This window comes from Lathamus discolor, chromosome 1 (assembly GCF_037157495.1).
Source record: "Lathamus discolor isolate bLatDis1 chromosome 1, bLatDis1.hap1, whole genome shotgun sequence".
NCBI lineage: Eukaryota > Metazoa > Chordata > Aves > Psittaciformes > Psittacidae > Lathamus > Lathamus discolor.
The window spans coordinates 60,667,147-60,692,219 of record NC_088884.1 but is presented as its reverse complement, the minus strand read 5'-3'; the positions used below and the strand labels follow the sequence as shown (position 1 = coordinate 60,692,219).

The 25,073-nt window shown below is 40.0% G+C and overlaps 1 protein-coding gene across 4 annotated transcripts in view; it reads right to left on the bottom strand.

Annotated features, from left to right (window-relative positions):
- Positions 1–25,073, bottom strand: part of SCUBE1 (signal peptide, CUB domain and EGF like domain containing 1) — a 213,101-nt gene that overhangs the window by 53,039 nt on the left and 134,989 nt on the right. For all 4 annotated transcript variants that reach the window (XM_065673120.1, XM_065673131.1, XM_065673139.1 and 1 more), the window contains one exon: positions 3,785–3,907. In XM_065673120.1, coding sequence (XP_065529192.1) covers positions 3,785–3,907 — 123 coding nt within the window. The remainder of the gene's footprint in view (positions 1–3,784; positions 3,908–25,073) is intronic.

The window sequence follows — 25,073 nt, the reverse complement described above, 5'->3', positions numbered from 1 at the left end:
ACCAGAAAGTATCCCTAACTATCTCTAAATACATCATGAAGGGAATGCTTCTTTTTAACATTTCGTCCCTATTTTCAGCAGGTATGTCAAAACCTAACAACTTACCCTTGTCTGACATGATTCTACAATGTTATTTCTGCCTAGTCATGTGCACTAACTGTGCCATTCTCTGCTCTTCCCAGCCTGTTCCAGCTTGAAACTAACCTTGCACCGACTCCTTTGTGTCTAATCCACACTCAGGGTGGAGTAGGCTTCTCACATGATGGAAGTCAATAGAGAGTTTGTGGGTCAGGGTTAAAGGGAGAACAGCAATGGGAGACATTACTGTGGGAATCTGTTACAGACCGCCTGATCAAGAGGACTCTGGATGAAGCACTCTACAGACAGATAGGAACAGCCTCACGCTTGCAGGCCCTTGTGCTCATGGGGGACTTCAACCACCATGATACCTGTTGGAGGGACAGTACAGTCCGGCACAAGCAATCCAGGAGGTTCCTTGATTGTGTGGAAGACAGCTTCCTTCTGCAAGTAATAGAGGAGCCGACAAGGAGAGGTGCCATGCTTGACCTTGTGCTCACCAACAGGGAAGGGCTTGTTGAGAATGTGGTGCTCCAGGGCAGCCTTGGATGCAGCGATCACGAGATGGTCGAATTTGAGATCCTCAGGACAGTGAGAAGAGCGTGCAGCAAGCTCACTGCCCTGGACTTCAAGAGAGCAGACTTTGGCCTCTGCAGGAGCCTGCTTAGTAAGGTTCCATGGGATATAGCCATGGAGGGCAGGGGGGCCCAAGACTGTTGGTTGGTATTCAAGGATCACCTACTACAAGCTCAGGAGTGCTGCATCCCAACTAGAAGGAAGTGCAGCAGGAGGGCCAGGAGATTTCCTTGGATGGATAAGGAGCTGCTGAGGAAAATTCAAGGGAAAAAAGAGGCTTATAAAAGGTGGAAGCAAGGACAGGCAGCCTGGGAAGAATACAGGGATGTTGTCCGGAAAGCTAGGGACCAGGTTAGGAAAACTAAGGCCCTGTCAGAATTAAACTTGGCTACGGATGTTAAGGATAACAGGAGGGGATTCTATAGGTATGTAGTGAATAAAAAACAGACTAGGGACAACATGGGCCTTCTCCGGAAGCTCTCGGGAGAACTGGCTATCCTGGATTTGGAGAAGGCTGAGGTTCTTAATGACTTCTTAATGACTTCTTTGCCTCAGTCTTCACTGCAAATGCTCTGATCACACCACCCAAGTCTTGGAAGGCAGACACAGGGACTGTGAGAATGAAGACCTTGGACCCACTGTAGGAGAGGATCTGGTTCAAGACCATCTTAAGAACCTGAATGTGCACAGGACCTGATGAAATCCATCCGCGGGTCCTGAAGGAGCTGGCGAATGAAGTTGCTAAGCCACTGGCCATCATATTTGAAAAATCATGGCAGTCAGGTGAAGCTCCCGATGACTGGAAAAAAAGGAAATATAACCCCCATTTTCAGGGAGTGGAAAATGGAAGACCCGGGGAATTACAGACCAGTCAGTCTCACCTCTGTGTCTGGCAAAATCTTGGAGCACATTCTCCTGGAAGGCATGCTAAGGCACATGAAAAACAACAAGGTGCTTGGTGACAGCCAGCATGGCTTCACTAAGGGGAAATCCTGCCTCACCAATTTGGTGGCCTTCTATGATGGGGCTACGGAACTGATGGACAAGGATACAGCAGTTGATGTCATCTACCTGGACTTGTGCAAAGCGTTTGACACTGTCCCACACAACATCCTTGTCTCTAAATTGGGGAGACATCAGTTTGATAGATGGACCACTCTGTGGATAAAGAACTGGCTGGATGGCCGCACGCAAAGAGTTGTGGTCAATGGCTCCATGTCCAGCTGGAGACTAGTAACGAGTGGTGTCCCTCAGGGATTGGTGTTGGGACCGGTCTTAATCAACATCTCCGTTGGTGACATGGACAGTGGGATTGAGTACGCCCTCAGCAAGTTTGCTGATGACACCAAGCTGTGTGGTTCAGTTGATATGCTGGAGGGAAGGAATGCCATTCAGAGGGACCTTGACAGGCTTGTGAGGTGGGCTGATGCCAACCTCATGAAGTTTAACCAAGCCAACTGCAAGGTCCTACACCTGGGTCAGAGCAATCCCAGGCACAGCTACAGGTTGGGCAGAGAAGAGATCCAGAGCAGCCCTGCGGAGAAGGACTTGGGGGTGTTGGTCGATGAGAAAATGAACATGAGTTGGCTTTAGCGTGCGCTCGCAGCCCAGAAAGCCAACCGTATCCTGGGCTGCATCAAAAGGAGCGTGACCAGCAGGTCGAAGGAGGTGATCCTGCCCCTCTACTCTGCTCTTGTGAGACCTCACCTGGAGTATTGTGTGCAGTTCTGGTGTCCTCAACATAAAAAGGACATGGAACTGTTGGAACAAGTCCAGAGGAGGGCCACGAGGATGATCAGGGGACTGGAGCACATCCCATATGAAGACAGGCTGAGGAAGTTGGGGCTGTTCAGCCTGGAGAAGAGAAAGCTGCGTGGAGACCTCAGAGCAGCCTTCCAGTATCTGAAGGGGGGCTACAGGGATGCTGGGGAGGGACTCTTCATTAGGGACTGTAGTGACAAGACAGGGGGTAACAGGTTCAAACTCAAACAGGGGAAGTTTAGTTTGGATTTAAGGAAGAAGTTCTTCACTGTTAGGGTGGTGAGGCACTGGAATGGGTTGCCCAGGGAGGTTGTGAATGCTCCATCCCTGGCAGTGTTCAAGGCCAGGTTGGACAGAGCCTTGGGTGACATGGTTTAGTGCGAGGTGTCCCTGCCCATGGCAAGGGGTTTGGAACTGGATGATCTTAAGGTCCTTGCCAACCCTAACTATTCTATGATTCTATGATTCTAAGTACCAACGAGATGCAATGGAAAATTTTTTTTACCTTGGTTTCTCTTTTGTTGATGGACAAAGAAGCTCTAAAATACTAATGCTGTTTTGGACTACAAAACTTTTACATGTTTAAAACCCATGCAAATAATTATGTATTGATAAAGAGGCAATTCCTGAACATAATTTTAATTGAATACATCCTCCTTCCCCTTCTCTCTCTGCTGATGCATGCTCATCTCTCTAGCCTTTTCTAGGAGGCTTGTAAAGTTACAGAGCTCAAATGCCTAAAGTATCATTTCTCCAAAGGCACATGGTCAGAACTTAAGTTTGAAATGGTTATGCACTTAATTAGTCATAGAATATATAACATCACATGACTTAGATAACAAATCATGACACACAGAGCAAACAATATAAACCACACATCATTAGATTTCTCACAGAACACTTCCATTATCCCTCCATAAACAGATTCTGCCAGGCAAAGGTGGGCTCACAATTTAGACTCTTGGTTTTTTTTTCAGTTTAAATGTTGCAAATGCTCCATTCCAGTAAATTACTCTAAATGACTCTGGTGTAAGATAAGCCTCTGTCCCATTCAGATCATAGCAAATTAGAGGATCTGCACATAAGACTCTTTGCCTGAGGCTACTCCACTATACCACACAGATTTTCACGCTTCATCAAGACACTGGCATTCCTACTACTATAAACACTGAAACAAGACATTTCCAAAAATCTTCCAACCCACCTCCGAAAGTGGAAATCTAGTAAAGTTTCTAACTTTCCGTCCTATTAAATTACATACATTACGTACAATTAAAACATGTAGTACAAATGACTTAGTTAAAAAAACCCCAAATCCACTGAAAAGAACATCCTCATTATAGAAGAACTAAAAGAAATGAAGTATTACCTTGGCAGGTTCGTTCATCTGTGAGCAGTTTATAGCCTTTTTGGCAGCTGCACTCAAAGCTGCCAACTGTGTTTCGGCAGAAATGGTCACAGCCACCATTGTTTACCAGGCACTCATCAATATCTGCAAAGAATGAATGAGCAAAAATGAGTTCATGACAGGGCAGGAGCACAGAAATTTACTCAGATCCCCAAGAAGGCTGTTAGCCCTCTTAGGATTCAGGTTGGTCAGATGTACCCCTTCCCAAAGCTTTCTTGCTAATTGCAAGTTTACCAAACAGCTATGGGCTGAATTGCTCTGCAGGCAGAGAGACTTCTCTCACAACTGGAACCCCCAGATGACCCAAGTTGAGGCACTCTGATGTTAAAAAACATTTAAAGAAGCTTCTTTGTAGATGCAGCGGTCTGTTTAACAGAAGACTTCAGCCTGTATAAGATGTGAATCCCTTGCCTTGCACAGGAACTATCAAAACCCAAGAACACATGAAAAACTGAAATAACAACAAAGTAAAACATATATGAATTCTGAAAATACTTCCATTATCCCTATATAAACAAATGTAGGAATATAATTTTTTTTTAATTAGCATTATATGCTGTTTTTTCCATTATGAATACAAAGTCACTAAATACCCATCTTCATGTGTCTTGCTTTCTTGATTTGGTATAATAGAAGAGCAACTGCAAGTGCATGTGAAATGTTGCTTTTTCAGTTGTTCTGAAGCCTATATATATATATATATATACGCATGAAGGATGAGATCAACGGCTCTTACTTTACAGAATGATTATGAAGAGCATTGATGACCTTGGTAAGACCTCTGTTCTGAATTTCAGACTGCTGATTCTGCTTCCTCCATCTTATAACTTCTCCCAAAGCTGTTGAAGAACTGGAATGATCAGTCCCTTTTCCGATCAAGAAAAGCTTGCGCAATAAGTATATAACAGGTCACAGAACCTCATTTAAAATATAGGGCATCTTTCCACCCTCCCTTATAAAACCATGGATGCACATTCGTTTGAAAGAGAAAAAAATGTGGTTGGCTTCTTTTTTAAGAATTTTTTTCTTTTTTTGTATGTGTGGGTTTTTTTGTCCTGTTTTGGAGTTTTGTTTTGTTTTTTTTTTTTTTTTTATATTAGGAGTAGGACAGTGCAAAAATAGCTCTTTTTAGGGGTGCACACAGTGAAGAAGTAACATGATATAGAGCCTTGTCGGCCCACTTCTGAGGTGAAAACAGGATCTTTCAGAAAACCAAGTGGAGAGTGATATTTCCTATTGAAAAGCCTCTTGCTATAATGGCTTTGAAACTTTGAGGTAACAGCTGGCCATATAAAAAGCAAAGCTTACAAAATGCAAATCTAGGTGCCAAAAGAGCTAATATGAAGAGACGGAAATTTATCAAACACAGCATGATGCTGGTGAATGAAGGGTGCATTTAAAAACTATTTGAATTTAGGATTACTTTTAGTGGATGTCATTCGTTCATTTTTGAAAACATATTATTACTGACATGGGAGAGTAGTATGGCTCTTACCATGTTTCTGCATGTAAAATATAAACAGAAGCAGGAGGAGCGAGGAGGTAAATCTAGACATTCAATAGCTAAAAGGCAAATTCAGCCATCTTTTCTAAAAGGCACTTTGCTTCACTGACATTGACAGAAATATCCTCAGGAGACCATACTACTCAAATAAGCAAGAACAATGCATATTGTTACAAAGGTTTGCTTATGAGTTGCATATGTGCAAAGAGAAAGCAAATTTGCTCTGAGACTCTCTGAACTAATACTAATCCTTATTACTTTTGTGTCTAGCTCTGCAGAGGAGTGGCTTTTGCACACAGTCCTATTAAAAGCATGAGGGTAAAACGGTAGGTAGCAGCTGTGGTGGTATTCTGCCTTGAGTGCTTTGCACAAAGACAGCTGAAATCTTTATGTCTCGGGTAACAAAGTTCTCAAAGTGATCTGAAACCAGCACTTGTGTTTGTTGTCTGGTCCTCAGTTTTGGTGATCAAGCTAGCCAAGAACAGATAACCTTAGGCTCTCAATCTCATAAATCTGATGAAGAGCACACTGAGGGCTGCTATACATCATACCATGAGACTTGAGGGAGCAACCTATTTGGTTTCAGCTGTGACCACCAGCACAGATCTTGACCTGTCAGTGGCTTCAGACACAAGACTTTGCCTAGTCCTGCAGGCTGGTATTTCCATTGGTAGAAGTGATTCCTCCCAGCCCCAGTACTTGCAACTGGCACAGTGCTGCAGGTCTTCTGATGGATTACAACAGTCCCATGCTTTTGCACAGTGCAGCTGTACCTAACTACCTGACAAAACTGCTGGACAAATGAAATTGTGAATTAAAATTACTAATATATTATGCATCATAAACATGCAGAGCAGTCATCCATCATGAAGAAGATATCTTTTACCCATGATAAAAACAACATGACCTTTGGGCTACTCTGCTGCCTGAGACTGCTTGAAGCAGAAATTACTTGTAGCCTGTCAAACACCATTCTGAAGTAAGGATTGATGTTTTAAATGATGGCTCCTGGATTTCACACATTAAATGCAAAATTCCAGTCTAACTTTCTTTTCAGGGTGTCTGAAGACCATAAGGGACAAAAATGAAACCCTCCTGGCTTCAGAGGGTAGATTTGAAGCTATTATCATTGTTATTCCATTGACAAGGCAGCGCATCAGTTCTACACCAGCAATTCTTTGCAATATTTTGAACCAGGAATATTCTGAACTGGGTAGAAGTTGGGAGAGTCCACAGGAAAAGAAAGTATTGATTCATTTCTTCTAGCTGGAAAACATGATGTGGCCTTTTGAAACCAGGACCATCAAAACAGAATAGAGGTCAAAACTGTTAGCTGCAAAAACATTCTAAATAACACAAACAGTGCCAACGTCTCTCCTTTCACTGTATTTCTTTCCACGGCCACAGTGAGACTGACAAGGCATGTAAAAATTATTTCACTCTATGGAGAGCAGTGCATCGCTGCATTTCACTTGGAAGAGAGCAGTATCCAACCGTATCATGTCTAACTGGTTCTTATAAATTGCACCAAGTCTATATCCCCACTATTTTTCTTTCCACAGCTATAAATAATCCTTGTTATGAGCCATGTGAAAATAAATGATTGCACTGTGTGAGAAGGTGAGGCCCCATTTATCTTTAAACTGACTGGTACCCAACTTCATCAAGTGCCTGTTTGAACTTCACAGAGAGTATGTATGTTTGCCTATCATATAGGGAAGAAAAACACAGTGGAAACCATCATGGTATCTCTTCCAGCTTTGAATGATTTAGTCAAATATCCCTGTACTATTATCAGGATTGTCTGTGGAAGAGATGTAAACTTGATGTCTTAAAACACAGTTCTCAAGTGGCTCCTTTTCAACTGATGATGCAAGCTGCAGAAGAATGGCTCAAACTTTCCACACTGCTCTGCTTCCCTGAATCCCCAGAAATGCAAAAGTATATGAAGAACTGTATGTCTCCATGGGGGATTGCAAATAAAATGTCCTGGTCATAAGTGTTCAGACAATGTGCAGGTCATTTCAGACCAAGAGGTCTGATGGGCTTTCAGTGCATTAGCAATGAAATCCCAAAGGGTTTCTCTTAATGCAATAATCAATATTGTTAAATGATAACTTGCTCATACAAGCTGCCTATCTGGCACAAATACCAACTGATGTGCCCAGCACAAATGGGACACATGCAGAAATGAAAAACACAGGCCAATGAAAAAACACAGAAGCATTAAAATGTACTAGTCAAAATAGCAGGTGAAGGCAACTAAGCACTTAAGCCTCCCATTCCTCCAGAAAATGGTTCACTCCTCGACATACAATTGAAAAAAACCCAAAAGCAAACATAGGATTTGCACAAAAGTACCTAAACCTTCTTACATTTTTTATATTTTGCGGAAAAAAGCAATTGCAAATATTAGTCTGGAGATGGAACTCAGCAACACCATCACAAAAGCTGTGGGTCCATCTGAACCCAGAAACAAACCCTGACTTGCTGTTCACAAAGAGTGGAGAGGTTCCACTCCAGCTTCTGTGACTAGCTGTCATCTCTATGTGCATTGTTAAATGTAAGTCCAGGCTTGCAGCAAATACTGTAAGCAAAGGCCTGGCATCAAGACAGTCACTGTGGTGAAGTTAAGCACAACTACTCTCTGGATCTGCTTATGTTGACTCTAGAGCCTTGTGGAATTTGCTAGTAAGTCACAGTTGTGGCACACAGATCCAAGTACTCTTTTTAAATATCCTTTCTTTGTAGTTATTTTGCAAAGCTCTCCATATTCTTTTTGACACTCAAAAGCTAATTTTTGAAGAATGGAATGGGCAATAATTTTAGAAGAATGAAGGAGGAATAAATAAAATGTTTCTGAAATAAGTTATGCTAAGTTTTCTGAGCATCTCAAAATATGAGGGAGGCAGTGGAATCAGTGTAAAATACAACTTCTCAGCTTTAAATAAAGGAACAGACACTCAGTTGCTTTATGATACGTTGTATAGCCACAATCTGACTAGAAGAAACAGGCAGTCCATTATTTTTCTTTTCACGTCCTTGTGAATATTAATGGGAATGACTGTTCCTGTTCCACTTGTAGATATTTAAGCACTGCTCAGAATAATTCACGTTTGGAAGAACCTGGTTCTGATCAGGGGTGTGTGACCACATGTGTGTGCATGTACGCACATAAATTCACAAAGATTTGCCTTGCCGCATACAAGTCAGAAAACAAATTAAGAAGTAGGGATTTTAGGCAACTTAGAACTTAACATTTCACATAAGCTGCTTAAAGGCAGCTGCAAGGTTAATCAGCCTGCAATCTTCACTTAGCTGTTGAACAATGATGGATATGGAGATTTCCAAAGCCTCATCACAGGCGGAAGTGAGGCTTCTCCTTTCAATGGCTGGACAAATATTTGAACTGATTGCGTCTGTCTAATCCCTTTCAGTTTTAAAATGCTACCTAGCTCCAGGAAAATAATATACACACAGATCAACCTGAAATAATTACAGAAACTTCATACCCTTCTTGTTTGTATTAATGACAGCATGTTAGCATTAATAATGCTATTACCAGCATAGGCTGGACATCTTGTTTTCTACAAAGTGGGCTAGTCTGCTAGCTCTTATTCCCTTCTTTCACAGTTTTCCTTTTCTTTCCTTCTCTTTTCTCATACTTCTACAAACCACCACTGTCCCCTAAACCTTGTAACTAGTGTTGCCTTGTTGACACAGGTATTAGTGTCCTACATGCAGACTACAGAGTGCTTTATAAAGCAGCCACAAAACTTTTTAACCCCACATCAGCAATGGGGAAATAAAGGCACAGAAAAACAATGTGGATTCATCCACACTTGAATCAAAGCCCAGTGCACAACCAGCCAGCTACCTTGCTTAGATAGTGTGTCACTCAGCACAGCCTTGCTCAAAACACGTTATTCTACATGTTGCTCTACACGTTACAAATATTACCAGAGCCACCAATGCTAAGACTGCAATTAGTTTTTAATAGTTGCCTGCTGCCTTGTACTAAATCTTGAAATATATTGAGTAACAGGATTAACATAGCCATAACGTACTGGGCTACACTTGCAATGCTCTAGGTAACATTTTCCATAGAATCTTAATGCATGCCAGGGGTAACCTATTAATGTATCATTTCATATCCTTAGACTCAGGATTCAGTGCCACTGTGAGAAAATATAAATCAAAATAGAACTTAGGTTCTGCTGTTTCCTCCAGAAAACATCAAGCCAGCTGCTGTCTGGTACTTTACAGGGAGTTATAAGTCCTAGTTCCAGTTTTACAACCAGTTTACCTAGTAGTTTGGGCAAATTGCAACATTTCTCTGCTTTACTTCATCTGCACAGTGGGGTATTGGTAATTATCACTTGATATTTTCAGGAACAATGCTTTAAAATGGATTATTATAATTAAACAAAGCATTACAAATTAAAGCCATTTACCATCAGATTTTTTCACTCAAATTACATTTTCTTTTAATTTGTGGTCTGGGCTTCTGAATGGTTTGAGACAGCAGCACGGTCCATGCTGGTTGTGTTTTGCCCTGGAACATTTTGTGAATATGTGCAGAACTGTATGTCGGTCTTTACTTCAGGAAGTACATCCGCTGTTCCACCCCTCTACCTGTAACTGCACAGCTCATTGCCTCCAACATGCTTTGCATGCTTCAGGGAGAAATAATTCTATTTATGCAGTGTCTTCTACTTAAGGATTTCAAAGGCCAACAGCTTATCAACTTCATTACATTAAACCTACACAAAACTTCTGCAGGAGAGATATGTTTAATTAATTCTCCTTTAACAAATGTGAAACTAAGGCAGGTAGGTTAGCGTGTGACTTCCCTGCATCAGATAGCTGCAAAATGAAATAAAGCATATATTACAGCACCTCTAATTTGAGTTTTGCACTTCAGCGACATCCTCATTTTCCCTCCCACAGTGCTAATTAACTGTAATGTATGATAAGCATTACTGAAGTCCCACTAAGTAGCAAATGAAGGTTCTCTGTTTAATTAGCTTTATGGCTAGGTTGTGGGGCAAGGCATTTCCCTAATTAACAGAATTAAAACTAGACTGGGCAGACAGGAATGAATGTAATTAAAAGTTAATCTCCCTCATCCTGAAAACAAGCTGCCCACAAAATAGAGCGCTTTGTGTAAATGCTCTTAGAGCATGGAAAGGTTGAGGCAGGTTTCAACACATTTCCCTCATGTCACTTTCTCCATTTTCACCTGTTATCTTTGCAATTTCACGAAGAAACCTGTCTTCCAACACAGATGGTAATCTGTCACATATGGATTTAGGTGTCAGCTATTCTCCTCCAGGACATATCCACTCTGACATTATCCACCAACCAATCAATAAAAGAGTCTGCCAGGCTGCCAAGAGATCAATCACCTTGTAAAACAAACATTATGTCCTATTATTTTCTTATTACAGTTAATTAGATTTATAAAACACAAAAAGCTTCGAAAGTGAAAAACTTCTAAATGCTGTCAGAATAGGTTAGGCCCTGATTTCTCATTTGTGAAAGGGAAGGGATTTACTAAATCTAATGTGAAAAGAAAGGATTTTCATTTAAAATTTTTGCTGAACACTGAATTCTTTTTAAAACTTACAAACATGTTAGTGCAATGCCACGAACCTAAACACTGCAAGCTGACTTTGGCTGTGACACTAGTGTGAAGTGGACCGGAGACATAAAGAAATGGACTGATAGAGTCTTTTGCTATCTATGCTGAGCTAAATGCAAAGCTAGTACACCCCCTGTCCAAGTCATAGGAATCCCAGAAAATAGTTTTCCTCCTACTGTAACTTCTGATCAATCAAAATGCTTTTTATAAACACTGGTGAGGGAGAAATAAGTGTGCAGTTGAGACTCCCATATGTACTCAGGGACAACAAATAATGTCTCTGTTTTCCAAAGCATGTGGAAAGTACAGTACATCAGATGCTGGGAACCTCAGACAGCAACAGTGACCATGTAAGCATGCACAGACCTGGATGGTGACTGTGGTTAAAATGGTGGTACAGAACTGGGCAGATATAATTGGCTGACTACTTATCTACTTTAATTGTTCACACAGCCACTATGACCACAATAATTCTACGTTTAATGTTTCTGCATTTTATGCAGGAGGAGCTGAGACAGAATAACTATTGGGTTTGGTGAAGGTTACACACATTAGCAACAGTAGTTACAGTAAAGGAGTTGAGTGTTTCTTGAGGTATAAATCTGGGGAGCTGACATCCCAAGGCATCTTCTCTGTACTAGATCTCACTAAAAAAACACGTCCTTGCTCTTACAATCTTCAAATTTTCTGTGTAATCTCAAGGAAGAGCACAGGGGCATGTACACAAGATGTACACTACTGGATGTGCACTACTGAACTAAGGTACAAGAAGTCCCAGACTTGGCATATTAACTCAATTTACCTTTTACTCATAGTTGTTTTCATTTCTCCTACTTGGAACTATTATCTGCTCAGGAAAGCTCTGTGCTTACTCCAAGGATCTCAGTTTGCTTTTGAATGTTTTGTTTAATTAAGCAGAAATTAAAAATAAAATTGGTATTAAGGACAGTTGAAGATACTGATGCTCCCACTAAAATCCAATTGACACTATGCTACCTTTTCCTGTCAAAAAGCTACTCCTGCTGATAAGGGCATCTGAATACAATTAGCCCACGATCATTCAAATGCCTCATAGCTGATAATGAACCAATGAAATCTGGCTGAAGAGTAAAAGTTAACCCTCCAAAACTTTTTAAAGACATGATTTCAACCAACTAGGGATCTGTTCTGTACCAGGGAAGCCAAATAATACTTCACTGAGAGCAGGATCTAGCCATATAAAACACAAGCTGTATTTTATGATGAAAAAAAGCAATAATAAGAGAATAAAAAAATACTGTAAGCTCTGAATATTGGTAGCTACGATTATGTGAGTAGTCAACTCCCAAATTAGAGAAAGCACAGCACACTTTTATATAATAAACTGTGGTTGCTGATCCTCAGGGAGCTTTATATTGTTGAATAAATGCAATGTCTTTTCAACAACTGAAATGCAAAATATGACCCTCCCAAGCATTAATTTAAAGGATTTGGCATTTTCAAAGGGGAGGCTCACAAAGACAAATAACAACTGCAAGTTTCCAGGGAACAGGGATATTGCCTAGTCATGAAAAAAACCTAACTTGGTACACATGAATTTATTTTGTGGGGATAGATGGAACCCTTGGGAGAGAATGAAACTCAGTGAGTTATATGGCAGCTGACCCAAGTCTGCAATTTTTTAATGGAAGATAATCTGTTATATTATATTTGTCTGTCGTGAACAAGTCTACAGCAGACAAATGAACTGTATGTCTTTAACCTAAAAACAAAATAAAAGGCAATCCTCCCCATAATAGGGAAGGGGTAGTGAAAGTTCCACACAGATTCTGGATGAGATAAATCTGCAGCAATGATTAGAAGGCAGATGCTATGCAGAGTCTTATTTCCTGGATTCTGCTCTTTACCTTCTGTATTGTTTTGTTTTCCATTCCATTTTCCTCTTTCTGACAAATTTCACCTGTGTTGGTATCTAAAATTTGCACAATCCCATGTGTTTGTAATTTCATTTTGACTCACTATGGCCTGGAACTTCAATTCTTTCTTAAAAAGTCTGGATCAAATTCTGTCTGCATCTCTAAAATTTGCCATGCTGATGCCCAGTCAACATACAGACCCATCATCGATCAGCATCCAATTGCTTATTTTTCTCATCCCCCCTTGGCTTCTGATCGCTTGCAGCCACCTACCACCAAGAGTTTTCTACCTTTTGCTCCCCTAAATCCCACACATTTTCTGCTGGTGACCAGAATCTTTCTGTCTCTCCAATATCTCATCCACCACCTATGGTTTTACCACCAAACCTACTGACCCTTTTCCTCTCTGTGCCTTCAGTCTCCTCAGTCAGATGCTGTATCATTGTAGCACAGGCCAGATTTGTCTCTGCACTGATGACAGTCAACTCCCTCTCTTGTTTAAGAAAGTGGGGGGAAAAAAAGATTCTCAATTCTGCGTTGCTTCCCAGTTTTACCTGAAACAGTTGTTTCCAGGACAGCAGCAGTGGGACAGATAGTTATGGCCCCCTCACTGGACACAGAGCTTTCTGCTGAGCTGCTGCAGCTGCCTGCCAGATGTTGTTACTGTTTTCCTCACATTGGGTTGATCTTATTTGTTCTTTGTCTTGAGACTGGATAACATTGATGTAAGCACATAAAATGACTGTGGCCTCAGCAGAGAGGCTATTGCAGCCAGACCTTAATGTTTGCTTCTTTAATCCACGTTTAGGTAGTTATTTTGAAAATGTTTTTGTAGGTATCTAGGAGCTTGTGCTCAGGTCTGATTTCCTGGTCTTACCCATCTCTTCTAAAACATGCATCTCTTTTAATAAACTGAACTTGACCATTGGTCTTCCATCAGATACTCAGCTTTCCCTCTCTAAATCCTAATCTTTATGAGGTTTTTTAGAGACACAGATGGTCTTGCATCTTGCTTAAGTCCCACCAAAACAAAAATAAGCTCAGAACTGCCTGTGTTATTTAATATTCCCAATTGGCTTTAGTGTTCCATTTGTCACTCTTATCGAATAAACTTAGAAAATTTCCTTTGCATCTTCTTCATTCATCAACTACAAGTCTACCTGTTATCTCTGCAGCATAGTACATGCCATGTGGTTGGTTCATATGCCAAAGAATTCCACATAGAAGCATTTACTGGGTTGCATCAGAACACAATCTTCACGATACTTTCCAAAGAGGTTTCAAAGTGTGTGTTCTCAGAAACTCTTGCCAGTACTGAAGCACTGAACAGGACAAAAGTCCTGACTTTCCTCTCATTTAGTGCTGGTTTTGTTACTTTTTTCTTTGGTTAGGCAGCTAGATCTATTGTTTCATAGTCCTAAATCACCCACTAGCTGCCTTTGGTTACTTCATTGGCACAAATGCCTCTATTTTCTCAATCATATGGGTTTTGTGAGAAGAGGAATATTAAGAAACGAAAGCAAGATGGAGATCCTTTGCTGCTGTTGTTGCAACATCTACCCAGGAAAACTGTTGGCTTCCATAAATCACTTAAGCAGTTTTGAGATTCACACAAATCTGCATTTACAAAGAAGTGATCTGCCTGTTTCCTGAAAATGGCATGGGATCTCATGATGCCTAAATATGCAGCAGCTTGAAAAATGGTCAGAACTTGTTGCCAGAAAGCAATTTAAAGAAAAATCAGCTATTTTAATTGACCATTTAATTGCACATTTAATCTGTGCATCACACATATATGGAAAATTACTATTTTTATTTCTCCTAAAAGCATTAGTCTAGTTGCTGGAGAACCCACATTTTCACTACCATCATTCTTCATACCAGTCTCATGTTAACTGATTTATTTAGGTGCTGACTTCTCATGAACGGCAAAGATGTTCCTCTGTCCATTCTCCATTCTGTGCCATAGAATTTTTACACATGCAAAGAGAAGAGGCTTGAGGGTTTTTTGTGGGTTTTTTTTTTTTTATTCTTGTTTTTAGGATAAAAGACAGACCAGCCATAAGATTTGTATTTGCCTTGTATTCAGCATGGAGAGGGCATAGGTATTTTTTGTTTTGATACATTACTGTAGCAGCTTGTGATTATGCCTTGACACGCTTGACAGGTGGGCCAGTGCCAACCTCATAAAGTTCAACCAAGCCAACTGAAAGGTCCTAAACCTGGGTCAGAGCAATCCCAGGCACAGCTACAGGCTGGGCAGAGAAGAGATTCAGAGCAGCCCTGCAAAGAAGGACTTGGGGGTGTTGGTCGATGAGAAAATGAACATGAGCCAGCAGCATGTGCTTGCAGCGCAGAAAGCCAACCGTATCCTGGGCTGCATCAAAAGGAGCGTGACCAGCAGGTCGAAGGAGGTGATCCTGCCCCTCTCCTCTGCTCTTGTGAGACCTCACCTGGAGTATTGTGCGCAGTTCTGGTGTCCTCAACATAAAAAGGACATGGAACTGCTGGAACAAGTCCAGAGGAGGGCCACGAGGATGATCAGGGGACTGGAGCACCTCCCGTATGAAGACAGGCTGAGAAAGTTGGGGCTTTTCAGCCTGGAGAAGAGAAGGCTGCGTGGAGACCTCATAGCAGCCTTCCAGTATCTGAAGGAGGCCTATAGGGATGCTGGGGAGGGACTCTTCATTAGGGACTGTAGTGACAGGACAAGAGGTAACAGGTTAAAACTTAAACAGGGGAAGTTCAGGTTAGATATAAGGAAGTTCTTTACTGTGAGGGTGGTGAGGCACTGACACAGGTTGCCCAAAGAAGTGGTAAATGCTCCATCCCTGGCAGAGTCCAAGGCCAGGTTGGACAGAACCATGGGTGACATAGTCAAATGCAGGGAGTCTCTGCCCATGGCAGGGAGCTGGAAGTAGATGAGCTTAAGGTCCTTTCCAACCCAAACCATTCTATGATTCCATATCTGATCTCTTCTGTTTTCTGATATCTCTTTGTTTATATGTACAGAGGAGCAAACTCAAATAACATTTATATTTAAACATGCACTTATTTCTAGTTATAAACACTGGAAGAGTAAGCTGTAGCCTGAAAGCAGAGTCATGTAAGGGGTCTGATGGAAGTACAGTTGCTGCATAATGAATTATGAAAGCTAGATCTTGATTTGAGTATTGGGAAGTTTACTCTTGGTTTAAGTTGATGAGAAACACGGAGAAAGCCATCAGGGAGAGAGAACGGCTCAAAACAAACCACTTCAGTAAACACTCAAGGGTTATTAAAAGACAACACATACTTCAATAACTAATGTCTAAAATTTTATCCTGACTCCAGACAGCTTGTGGGCTGGCTCTGACAACAGGCTATGGCCTGCTGTTGATAAAAATCAAGGAAGTCTGATTCCTCTGGAGTAGGAGGTTTTTCTGAGGGAGTGACGCAGAAGGTAGAAGGAAACCAGAGAGGGATTTGAATTTTGTCTTCCATTGGCTTTCACATGTGATTGGAGAACACAGGCCTCTTTGCACCATTTTTCTTATATTTTGTTTTTATTGTTGAGATATGAAGAGTCACTTTTTTTCCTCACTGGTCAGACTCTGAAGAGAACTGGAATTCGTAACCCAGTTCAGAGATATTTTCAAGGCAAGTAAAGTGGATACCTTATAGGCTAGGATTAGACCATTTGGATGTGCTTATGAGCATATTACTGTGATAGGATATGAATTCAGAGGGTGCCAGCTGTTCCACATTATTTCTCAATGCACATATCTTTCAGCTTGAAAAGCCAAATGATCAGGAACTACCAAGGCTGATGTGCTTATTTTTCCTTGGGGCCACCTATTCTTCTGGCCATATTCTAAAAATGGGACACTGTGGGATTCCTGAGAGAAGAAAAAGGCACAATGTCGAAAATCAAAGTTGGTGCCCACTGAGAGGTGATGCACAGAAGAGAGGACAAACATTCTAATTCAGTATCCATAGCAGGACAATACAGGACTTGCGGATCAAAGGCAGAGTAACAGAAGGTTCAATCTATACAAAGGCCTGAGGATGACAAGCTCTATTTTAAAAATGAAATAGTAATTGTCAATGCCTTTTTTTCTTTTTCTTCTGAGGTTCTTGAATTAAAATCCTACACGGACTCAATTTCCTGAAATGTCTAAGAAATTTTCCCCTAAGAAGTCTGAAGTGTATCTGGCTGATCACCTAAAAAACTTGCATCACACACCACTCCCAGGAATCATGGTTAAAATGTTCTGTCTGCTTGGGTCATTTGCTTCACAGAGGGTTTAAGCACTCAGTGTATCTCAGCCTGTTTCCATATGCAATGTTTTGCATTTTTTTCCAGTGGAGATACCAAAATAGAAAATTAAAGCCTAATGACAATAATTCTGTCTTTCTCTCCGTTACTTCTGACAGACTCTAAGGAACATGCATACTATTGCTCTGGGATATCCCAGAGCAATCCAACCCAGATAGATAGCTTTATTTATCTGCAGCAAGCAAAGAGAAGCTACTTATTAGCTCAAAAGAAAAGCTGCTCTCACTATTCACCACTGTAACTTTGACTGAGAGTAAGGCTAAGGGATGAATTTCCATGTGCTACTTTCCAAACCAAACTATGAATATAAGGCACCGTATCAGCAGAATGTTAACAGAATTTTATGTGCTATACATCAAATTACTCTGACATCAAGCAGCAATGGTATGAACCAGTATTAAAAGAGGGAGTACAACCTCTCTATTAACTACGTATATTATCATACTGTACACTACATATATTATGACATATAAGTAAATAGCTATTTCAGGCGCTGCAGTTATCGAAGGAAATGTAATCAGAAGGGAAACCAAGAAGCAGCAGGTCTCTGCCCCTTCTGGCTTTGCCAGACATCCTCTTCAAAAAAAACCACTGCTGCTTGTAATCTTGTGACTGACATTTATGCTGGCATTTGCTGGTACCACAGCAGCCTGACTGCAGTGGAGGTGATGACTGCCAGCAACTTACTTCATTTGAGTTTATTCTTTCGCACCATTTGGCTTTTTTTTTTTTTGGGGGGGGGGGGGATGTTGTTTTTTTGTTGAGGGAGAGCACTGGAAGATGTTAATGGCTTGTTATGGATAATGGCTCATATTCACAGAATCACAGAATCGTTAGGGTTGGAAGGGACCTTTGGAGATCATCCAGTCCAACCCCCTGCCAAGGCAGGGCCACCTAGAGCAGGTTATACAAGAACACATCATCCAGGCGGGTTTTGAATGTCTCCAGAGAGGGAGACTCCACAAAACCCCTGGGCAGCCCGTTCAATGCTCTGCCAACCTCAATATAAAGAAGTTCTTCCTCATGTTGAGGAAGATATGCTTATGTTCCTCAAAACCTGCATGTGTCTAATGTGGAGGAAGCTGAACTGACCTCTTCACATGTGTTAAAAAAAATCTCATGTTGCTAGAGAAAGGTGAGCTGGAAAAAGCTCTTTTTGTATGACTCAGGACCTGCTCTGGTGGCAATACAATACCTGTTGACACTAATGCTGTGTAACGTAAAGTAGGCACCAATATTCCTTTCACTGTAGAAAGTATCACAGATACACTAAAGGATAATGGTAATAGGAGATTCACAGAAAGCAAGACTGCAGATCTCAAGTAGGAGTAGTCAGGCAGTTATGAAGAGATTTGCCTCTGTAAGTGACCTCTAGAAGTTTAAACTCTTGAGGAGATGATTTAAATTCCTTCTAATTTAAAATGCTGATGTATGTGAATGAATTCAAGAGGGAACATTATTCCAGCTTTACAGCACAGTATCTTAGTGATTCTAAATGCAATATGTTCCTCAAAGTTATGCAGAAGCTAAATATCTAAATTCTGTGTCTGTGCACCTTCAAATGGAAGCTATACACTTCAGCAGGGAACTTAGATGACCTTTCAGCATGTTATTTTAGTGATCTCTTCTCTAATGGTTCTTACACATTTACAAAAAAGTCATGTACGCCTTTCGTAAAATGACGGTCTCAGATGGAAACCTTAAGAATTTTCTGTGGCAACCTAACTGAGGGAAAATTTGTACTTGGGTGACTACCTTCAAGGAGGTCTCTTTATAGCTAAAGAAGAAAACTAGAGCAGTGCCCAAGCCAAAAAATAAAGAAGTTCATTCACATGAATCCATTTCTGCCTGCCTTGAATTCGCCTCTTAGGTGAGACAAATTTTAGTTCAGAAGACCTTCTCCAAACCTACAGACTTGAACCTAAAGGCACTGAGATACCTACATGATATGAAAAAGTATGGTCATATGTGCCACTACAGTTCTATCAGCCCCAGTGTAAGCTTGGCTTGTACATATATTTTACAATATATTGTAAATACATTTGCAGAAGAATATATTTTACTGGGAAACTCTACTGGCATGTAAAACAAAATCAAGTTGATCATATTAATCAGACAAAACCTGAGTTCTTTATAGGTAATTACTCCTACTGCAAAAACTTCTCCATTTAGGCAATCAGTGAAAAAAATACAGCACTCTGAAACCTACCTAATCAAACACAGTCAAACAAAGGTAGCATCACAACTCAAGCAAGCTCATAGTTGATGTACCAGATTAACAACTGCATCTTGGTAATAATAAACAACAAAAATAACCTGCAACTCCTTCTGGTGTTCCTTTCTAAGAAAACAGGAAACATTTTCAGTTTCATATGAATTGATCGGGACTGACAAGATGCAATTCTAAAAGCTTTAGTCAATTTAATCCAATTTAGAGAAAAAAAACTAAAACAAATTTTAAGTAATTTGGGCTAATGGAATGATGGAGGAAATCATAACTGTTCACAGATATTCTGTAGCCAGGAAATGAAGCCAAATTGGCCAGCTAAACTGTTCATTGTGAGCTTTTCACTTAGGATTAGTGTGTTCTGAATGAAAAGAGAGGAAAGCCTTTGACATCTGAGTTATATTCTCATACTAAACTGATGTTAAGTATTTAAACATTTAATTTAATGAAAACTTTCATTTAATGTTTAACAAAACATGACATATTTTCCTTCATTGAAACTCATTCTGTAACAAACAAAGTCTTACAGAAATAATTCCATTTTTAAAATTTCATTCACTTTCAGGGTTTCACTTTTTTGTATCCAAAACCAATTTAAAATGCATTTTCCTGCTGAAATAGGCTGCAATTAAGAAGGATAAAAAGAGCAATTACTATGTCAACCTAATAAAGGCAATGCAAAAATACCCTTTCATTTCAATAAACTCTGATTCAGTCCTTTGACTGAAATTGTTCATTATTCTCTATGCTCCTGTTCTTTTATGGATTGCTTAATGATAAGGAAGGTTACAGAGTTCAGATACTGGACAAATCATTCACAGCTAAGGCATTTCTGATGCTCCCACTGCCGCACAGTCAAGTATTTAAGCATGTAAGTGCCACATTTCTTTGCTACATCTGAATGCAAAAGGATGGGGGCCTGTTTCAAGGAAATAGAGAGCACACCACATTACTGGGTAACCATGACAATGAGACAGCAGGAAGAAGAAATGTTTGCCTAAACAGCATCTAGTCACATAACCCCAGCGTAACACTGCTGTAGTTAAACAATATGCTGGAGGGCTAAGAAGGGCTTTCTTAGTGTTGCACAGCAGATAAAATGCACCATCTCTAGAGGGAGATGTGCAGGAACCATTCTGTTTCCTAATTATATGTCCATGAGATCAGCTAGGCTTGGCAAAGATCTATTTGTGCACATGAATTAATACTGTTGTATTTAACCCCAGCTGGTGTCAGATTATCAATGTAACATCATATTGCTAATAAAACCACTGTCATTCTAGTGCAGCTGAGTGCCTAACACCCCAAGATCCCACTGTCAAGCTTACCTGTGAAAATGATGCAAAATAGGAAGTTAGCTATACAAAATAATACACACCTTGCTATTACAAAACAATTATGGGGCACTGCGAAGTTAGGTGGCACTTTACAGATGCTTATAGAAAAGCCATATTTGAGATGTGGCTTTTGCTCCATAACCCTTAGAAATCCAGTTATGCATCTCCTTCTCCTGCTTAAAACTGGTATTTGCTTTGCCATTTGGCCCCAGGTGTTCAGCAAGTGCTGCACCCTGCACAGTTCCTCTGGCTCTATGTGTACAGTGCTGGGAAGCTGTATTATTCTGGGACAGTTTGTTAAATCACTGAGGCAGAGATGGAGCACATCAGACACACGGTCTGCACCATGCCAGAAGCCTGTGGCCCTTCCTCTTGCTCTAATCCACTTCTTAAGAGAACCTACAAAGAAAGCCCCTGTCTCTCTCTGATGTCTTTTGCAGTTATTCCCAGTTCTTCCCTGCTCTAAGTCCTGGAAGAAGAATGCTGCCTTGCTCAGCTTGTCTTCCATCCTTCTGTAGCTGCCCTTGGGCAGACCAGCCTTTCATTGTTTGATCCAGTTTGGCAGCTGGTTTTAAACAATTGTCAGAATCTGTGCTGAGTCTAATCTATTCTGACTTCACTCCTCTTGAACCCCACAAGTTTTCTGCATATGAGTCTTCTGGTTCATCAGCTATGTAAGTTGCATTTAATTCAATTAAAATGCTGAAATGATCAAGCTTCTCACTGAGGGCAGATTACAGCTGGACTCATGAAAAGGGTACTCAGCAGGAAGGGTGCATAGAAATAAACAAGCAAGGGAGCTAGGGGCCACAGAACCCCTGATAGGCACAATATACGGGATATTAAAAAGCGGGTAGGAGGCAATGAGCAACAAACATCCCAGCCCACTGTCTTTTAATCCTTTAGCTTCCCTTCTGTCTGCACTAGCTGACTTCTGTGGGATGACTGGTTAGGTATTTAAGAAAATGAATAACACTGTTTTGTCATGTGTAGAACAACAACTGAGAGCATCAAATGAACTCAGCACCAAGCTGGGATCACCCAGTTACAATGGTGGGAGAAATTAAATAGCATTAATTAGATGGAACTCTTTCTGCCTGGGGTATGTCTCATCTCTTAGCTGACAAAAGCTTCTGTGGTTTGGCTTATTCAGATCCAAGTTGATAGGAAAGCTGACGGAAAAAAAGGAGCATTGTCCACTGTCCGCCAACTCAGCGGAAGGAAGACTTGAGTTTGAGACTGTCTTCTAAAAAACAGGAGAAGCTTGAATTTTTATCCCAGACACCACTAATACACCTGAAGGTCCCTCTAACTAGACCACAGGCAGCATTTTCACTCTTATTTCACTATGAGATCAGGTAAATAATACATGTAAGGGAGAAAGAATCAGAGAGAGAAAAGATTTTTTCAGCTTTCAGAAACCAAAACGATCATTTTGCTACAGTAGACTTCCCATTGGCTCTGCAGCTACCTGTACGTACTCCATGCAAAAACTTTCTCCACAATAACTTTTTCCTATCTTATTGACATTTGATATAAACCAGACTGCACTCCATATGAACAAAAGGACCTTGATTCTTCAAGGTACAATAAACTCTCGTTTCCCACTGAGCCTATGAATGAGGCTGACATCCAAAACTGCTGAAGGTAGGTCCCTTGCATGATTTGGAAATTGCTTTCCTGCAGCCTCTGCTCTTTGATACATAGGGAAAAGGCCAGGAGAAATACCAGAGCTTCAGTAATGACTCAGTTCTGTACTCTGTGATTTGAATCCATCCCAGTTTTTATGACAGAACTACAAAATATGAATATTGCAAACAAAGTGTAGAACAATTAGTTACATTTAATAGGCTTTATTTGCTGTCATTTGGCAAATAAAGCATGTTTACGTATACTCTTTCTAAAAAAAAATGCCTTTCCTTTTGTACATATATCTGCCTTTTTCTATATTAAACAGTTAATGGAATTCAAACTACTAAATGAAAAACTGTGAACATTTTGGACAGTAAACTCCTTTTCCCACTATATGTTTATACAATGCCCAAACCAGACTAGTCCTGATTTTTTAACAGAATTTCTGTTATTAAAAAAAATTATTTCTATTTATTTCTTTGATTTAAAACAAAATAGTCTTCAATTTACCTGATTACTTCTAAAAATAAGGAAGAAAAGTAGCAATAGATTTCCATAAAATACCAGTATGATAGAATTGTGCTACTGAGGAAGTCACCTACAAGTAAACTAGAATTACATATTAATACATTACGCAATGTGTACCTTGGAGTACTTAAAAGTTCAGATGTTTTTTTGAGTCATATTTAAGCCTCTTGAATCTAAGCAACTACATAATTTCAAATAGTAGCTGCACTATGTAAAACATCTTAGAGAGGAAGATGCCAAAACGAACTGAAAAATCATAGACTTTCCAATAAAAACATTCTTTTTGGTCAACATTATTTGCTATATTCAACCTAAACATGTTAATTGTTTTGGTCAACCCACAATTGCATTTTTTGGTTAATATATCAATTATGTCTCAGCTTTTCTTACATGCCCTGTCTCTCTACTTTCCTTTAATAAATAATGACATATCTTTCTTCTGTATTTAGAAATATAACCTTAAAACGATGCTGCTATGAAAAACATCACTTGGAGATCCTGTGATACTTGATGGACTTGAAAACTTTGCCCAAGAAAGTGTGACAGCTGCATGATCCCTGAAGATGCTTTAAATGGCATCCAATAGATAAATCTAGTGCTCTTACCACACAGATGTAATGTTACAGCCAGAGGCAACAATGAACTATATATACAAGAAATTGTAGACCAGTCAAATCAATGACAGTAAAGAAAAAAAAAGCAATGGAGAAAACTTGAGCTGATAATTATTTTCTTTTGTTTCCTATAGAACTCAGAGCAAGGAATATGCACACACTGGATTTTCCCACCCCAGCCTTTTCCAGGCTTTACCTACAAGCATGAGGAGCAGAGAAGGCATCAATTTCATTCCACCAAAATGCTCACTTTTGTACTCAGAAGATGTAAATCTTAGAGAGCAGTCTGGACTAAGAGCTGCCTGTCTGTGAAAGCTGCGGAAGAAGCTTCACTGGTCAGCTTAAGTGCACGGTCCTTTGTACGCAGATTTAAATGGGAAGTTACTTTAGCTTCAGGGAAGCAGAATCTAGCCCAGAAATCTCACAGTGCAATACATTAAAGAAAAATGATTAATTATAGTTGAATTAAATGCAAAACATATATTTTACCATTTTATGATGATAAGTATTTCCTAAAATGTCAACAAAGGTTAACAGGAAACAGCCTGGTTGACTTGTTAAACCATGCAAGTTAATTTCCAGTTGCTGCTTACTTTAAGAAAGCGAGAAAGAATCTGCAGTATCATAAAAATACAGATTCTGCTTCTTGTATTTTCTTCTCATAAAAAAGAGGAAAAGAAAAAAATGTGAAAGAGCTTAGAGCTAGGGCAGTTGGTTTGAGAATCAGCTGAATATTCTTTTTGTCTGTGGCACTAATTATAGACTTGATCATTATATAAATATTGTTCCATATTAGTTCTATGGCCAAAGGTCTAAATTTAGAATCAATCTTTTTTTTTTTTAATGATGCAGTTTCTATAATAAACATTATGATCGAGTCTAGGTGTACGTTACAGTATTAAAATGCCTTCTTTTTAAGCACTCTTTGGAATCACTGTAACTGGTCTGCTATGGCTTAGCCTGTCTGTCTGTAAAAATGAAGATTTATTTTTGTGTGGCTTGAACTGAACTGACTGATTTTTGATGTGTGCTCACCCTTAGCTATTAACATTGTGTGCAATGGCAGTTTAAATGTTTTATTTTCAAATAAACAGGCAAATGGACTGTTATTTCTATAAATACTAACAGGATCATGCCCAAGCGCTGGGATTTTTCAGCCTGGAGCAAGAGGAAACCACACATTTTCTGTTTATTTTTGTGGGTTTTACTATTTTAAGCAACTTCAAACTCTGGACTGAAAATATTCCGACATTTCTGGTTAATTTGAAGGAAAAAAGTCCCAGTAGTTTCTTAGCAAGTTAGGTCAACTTAGACTAAGTCACTGAGTGATAAAAAATTATATTCTTTGTGACAACAATGTATGCAACGTCCTCCTGGATGTCCATCACCATGTCTCTTGCAATGGAGCTCAAAAGATATACATAGGAAGCTGGGAAAATGGTTGATGGAGGGCCTGGTCCTACTAGCATGTATCCAAATCTACTTATGTGCCACTAAGTGTGATTCTGCAGGATTATTTGAGAACTGTCCCTGTCTCCTTAACTGAGAACA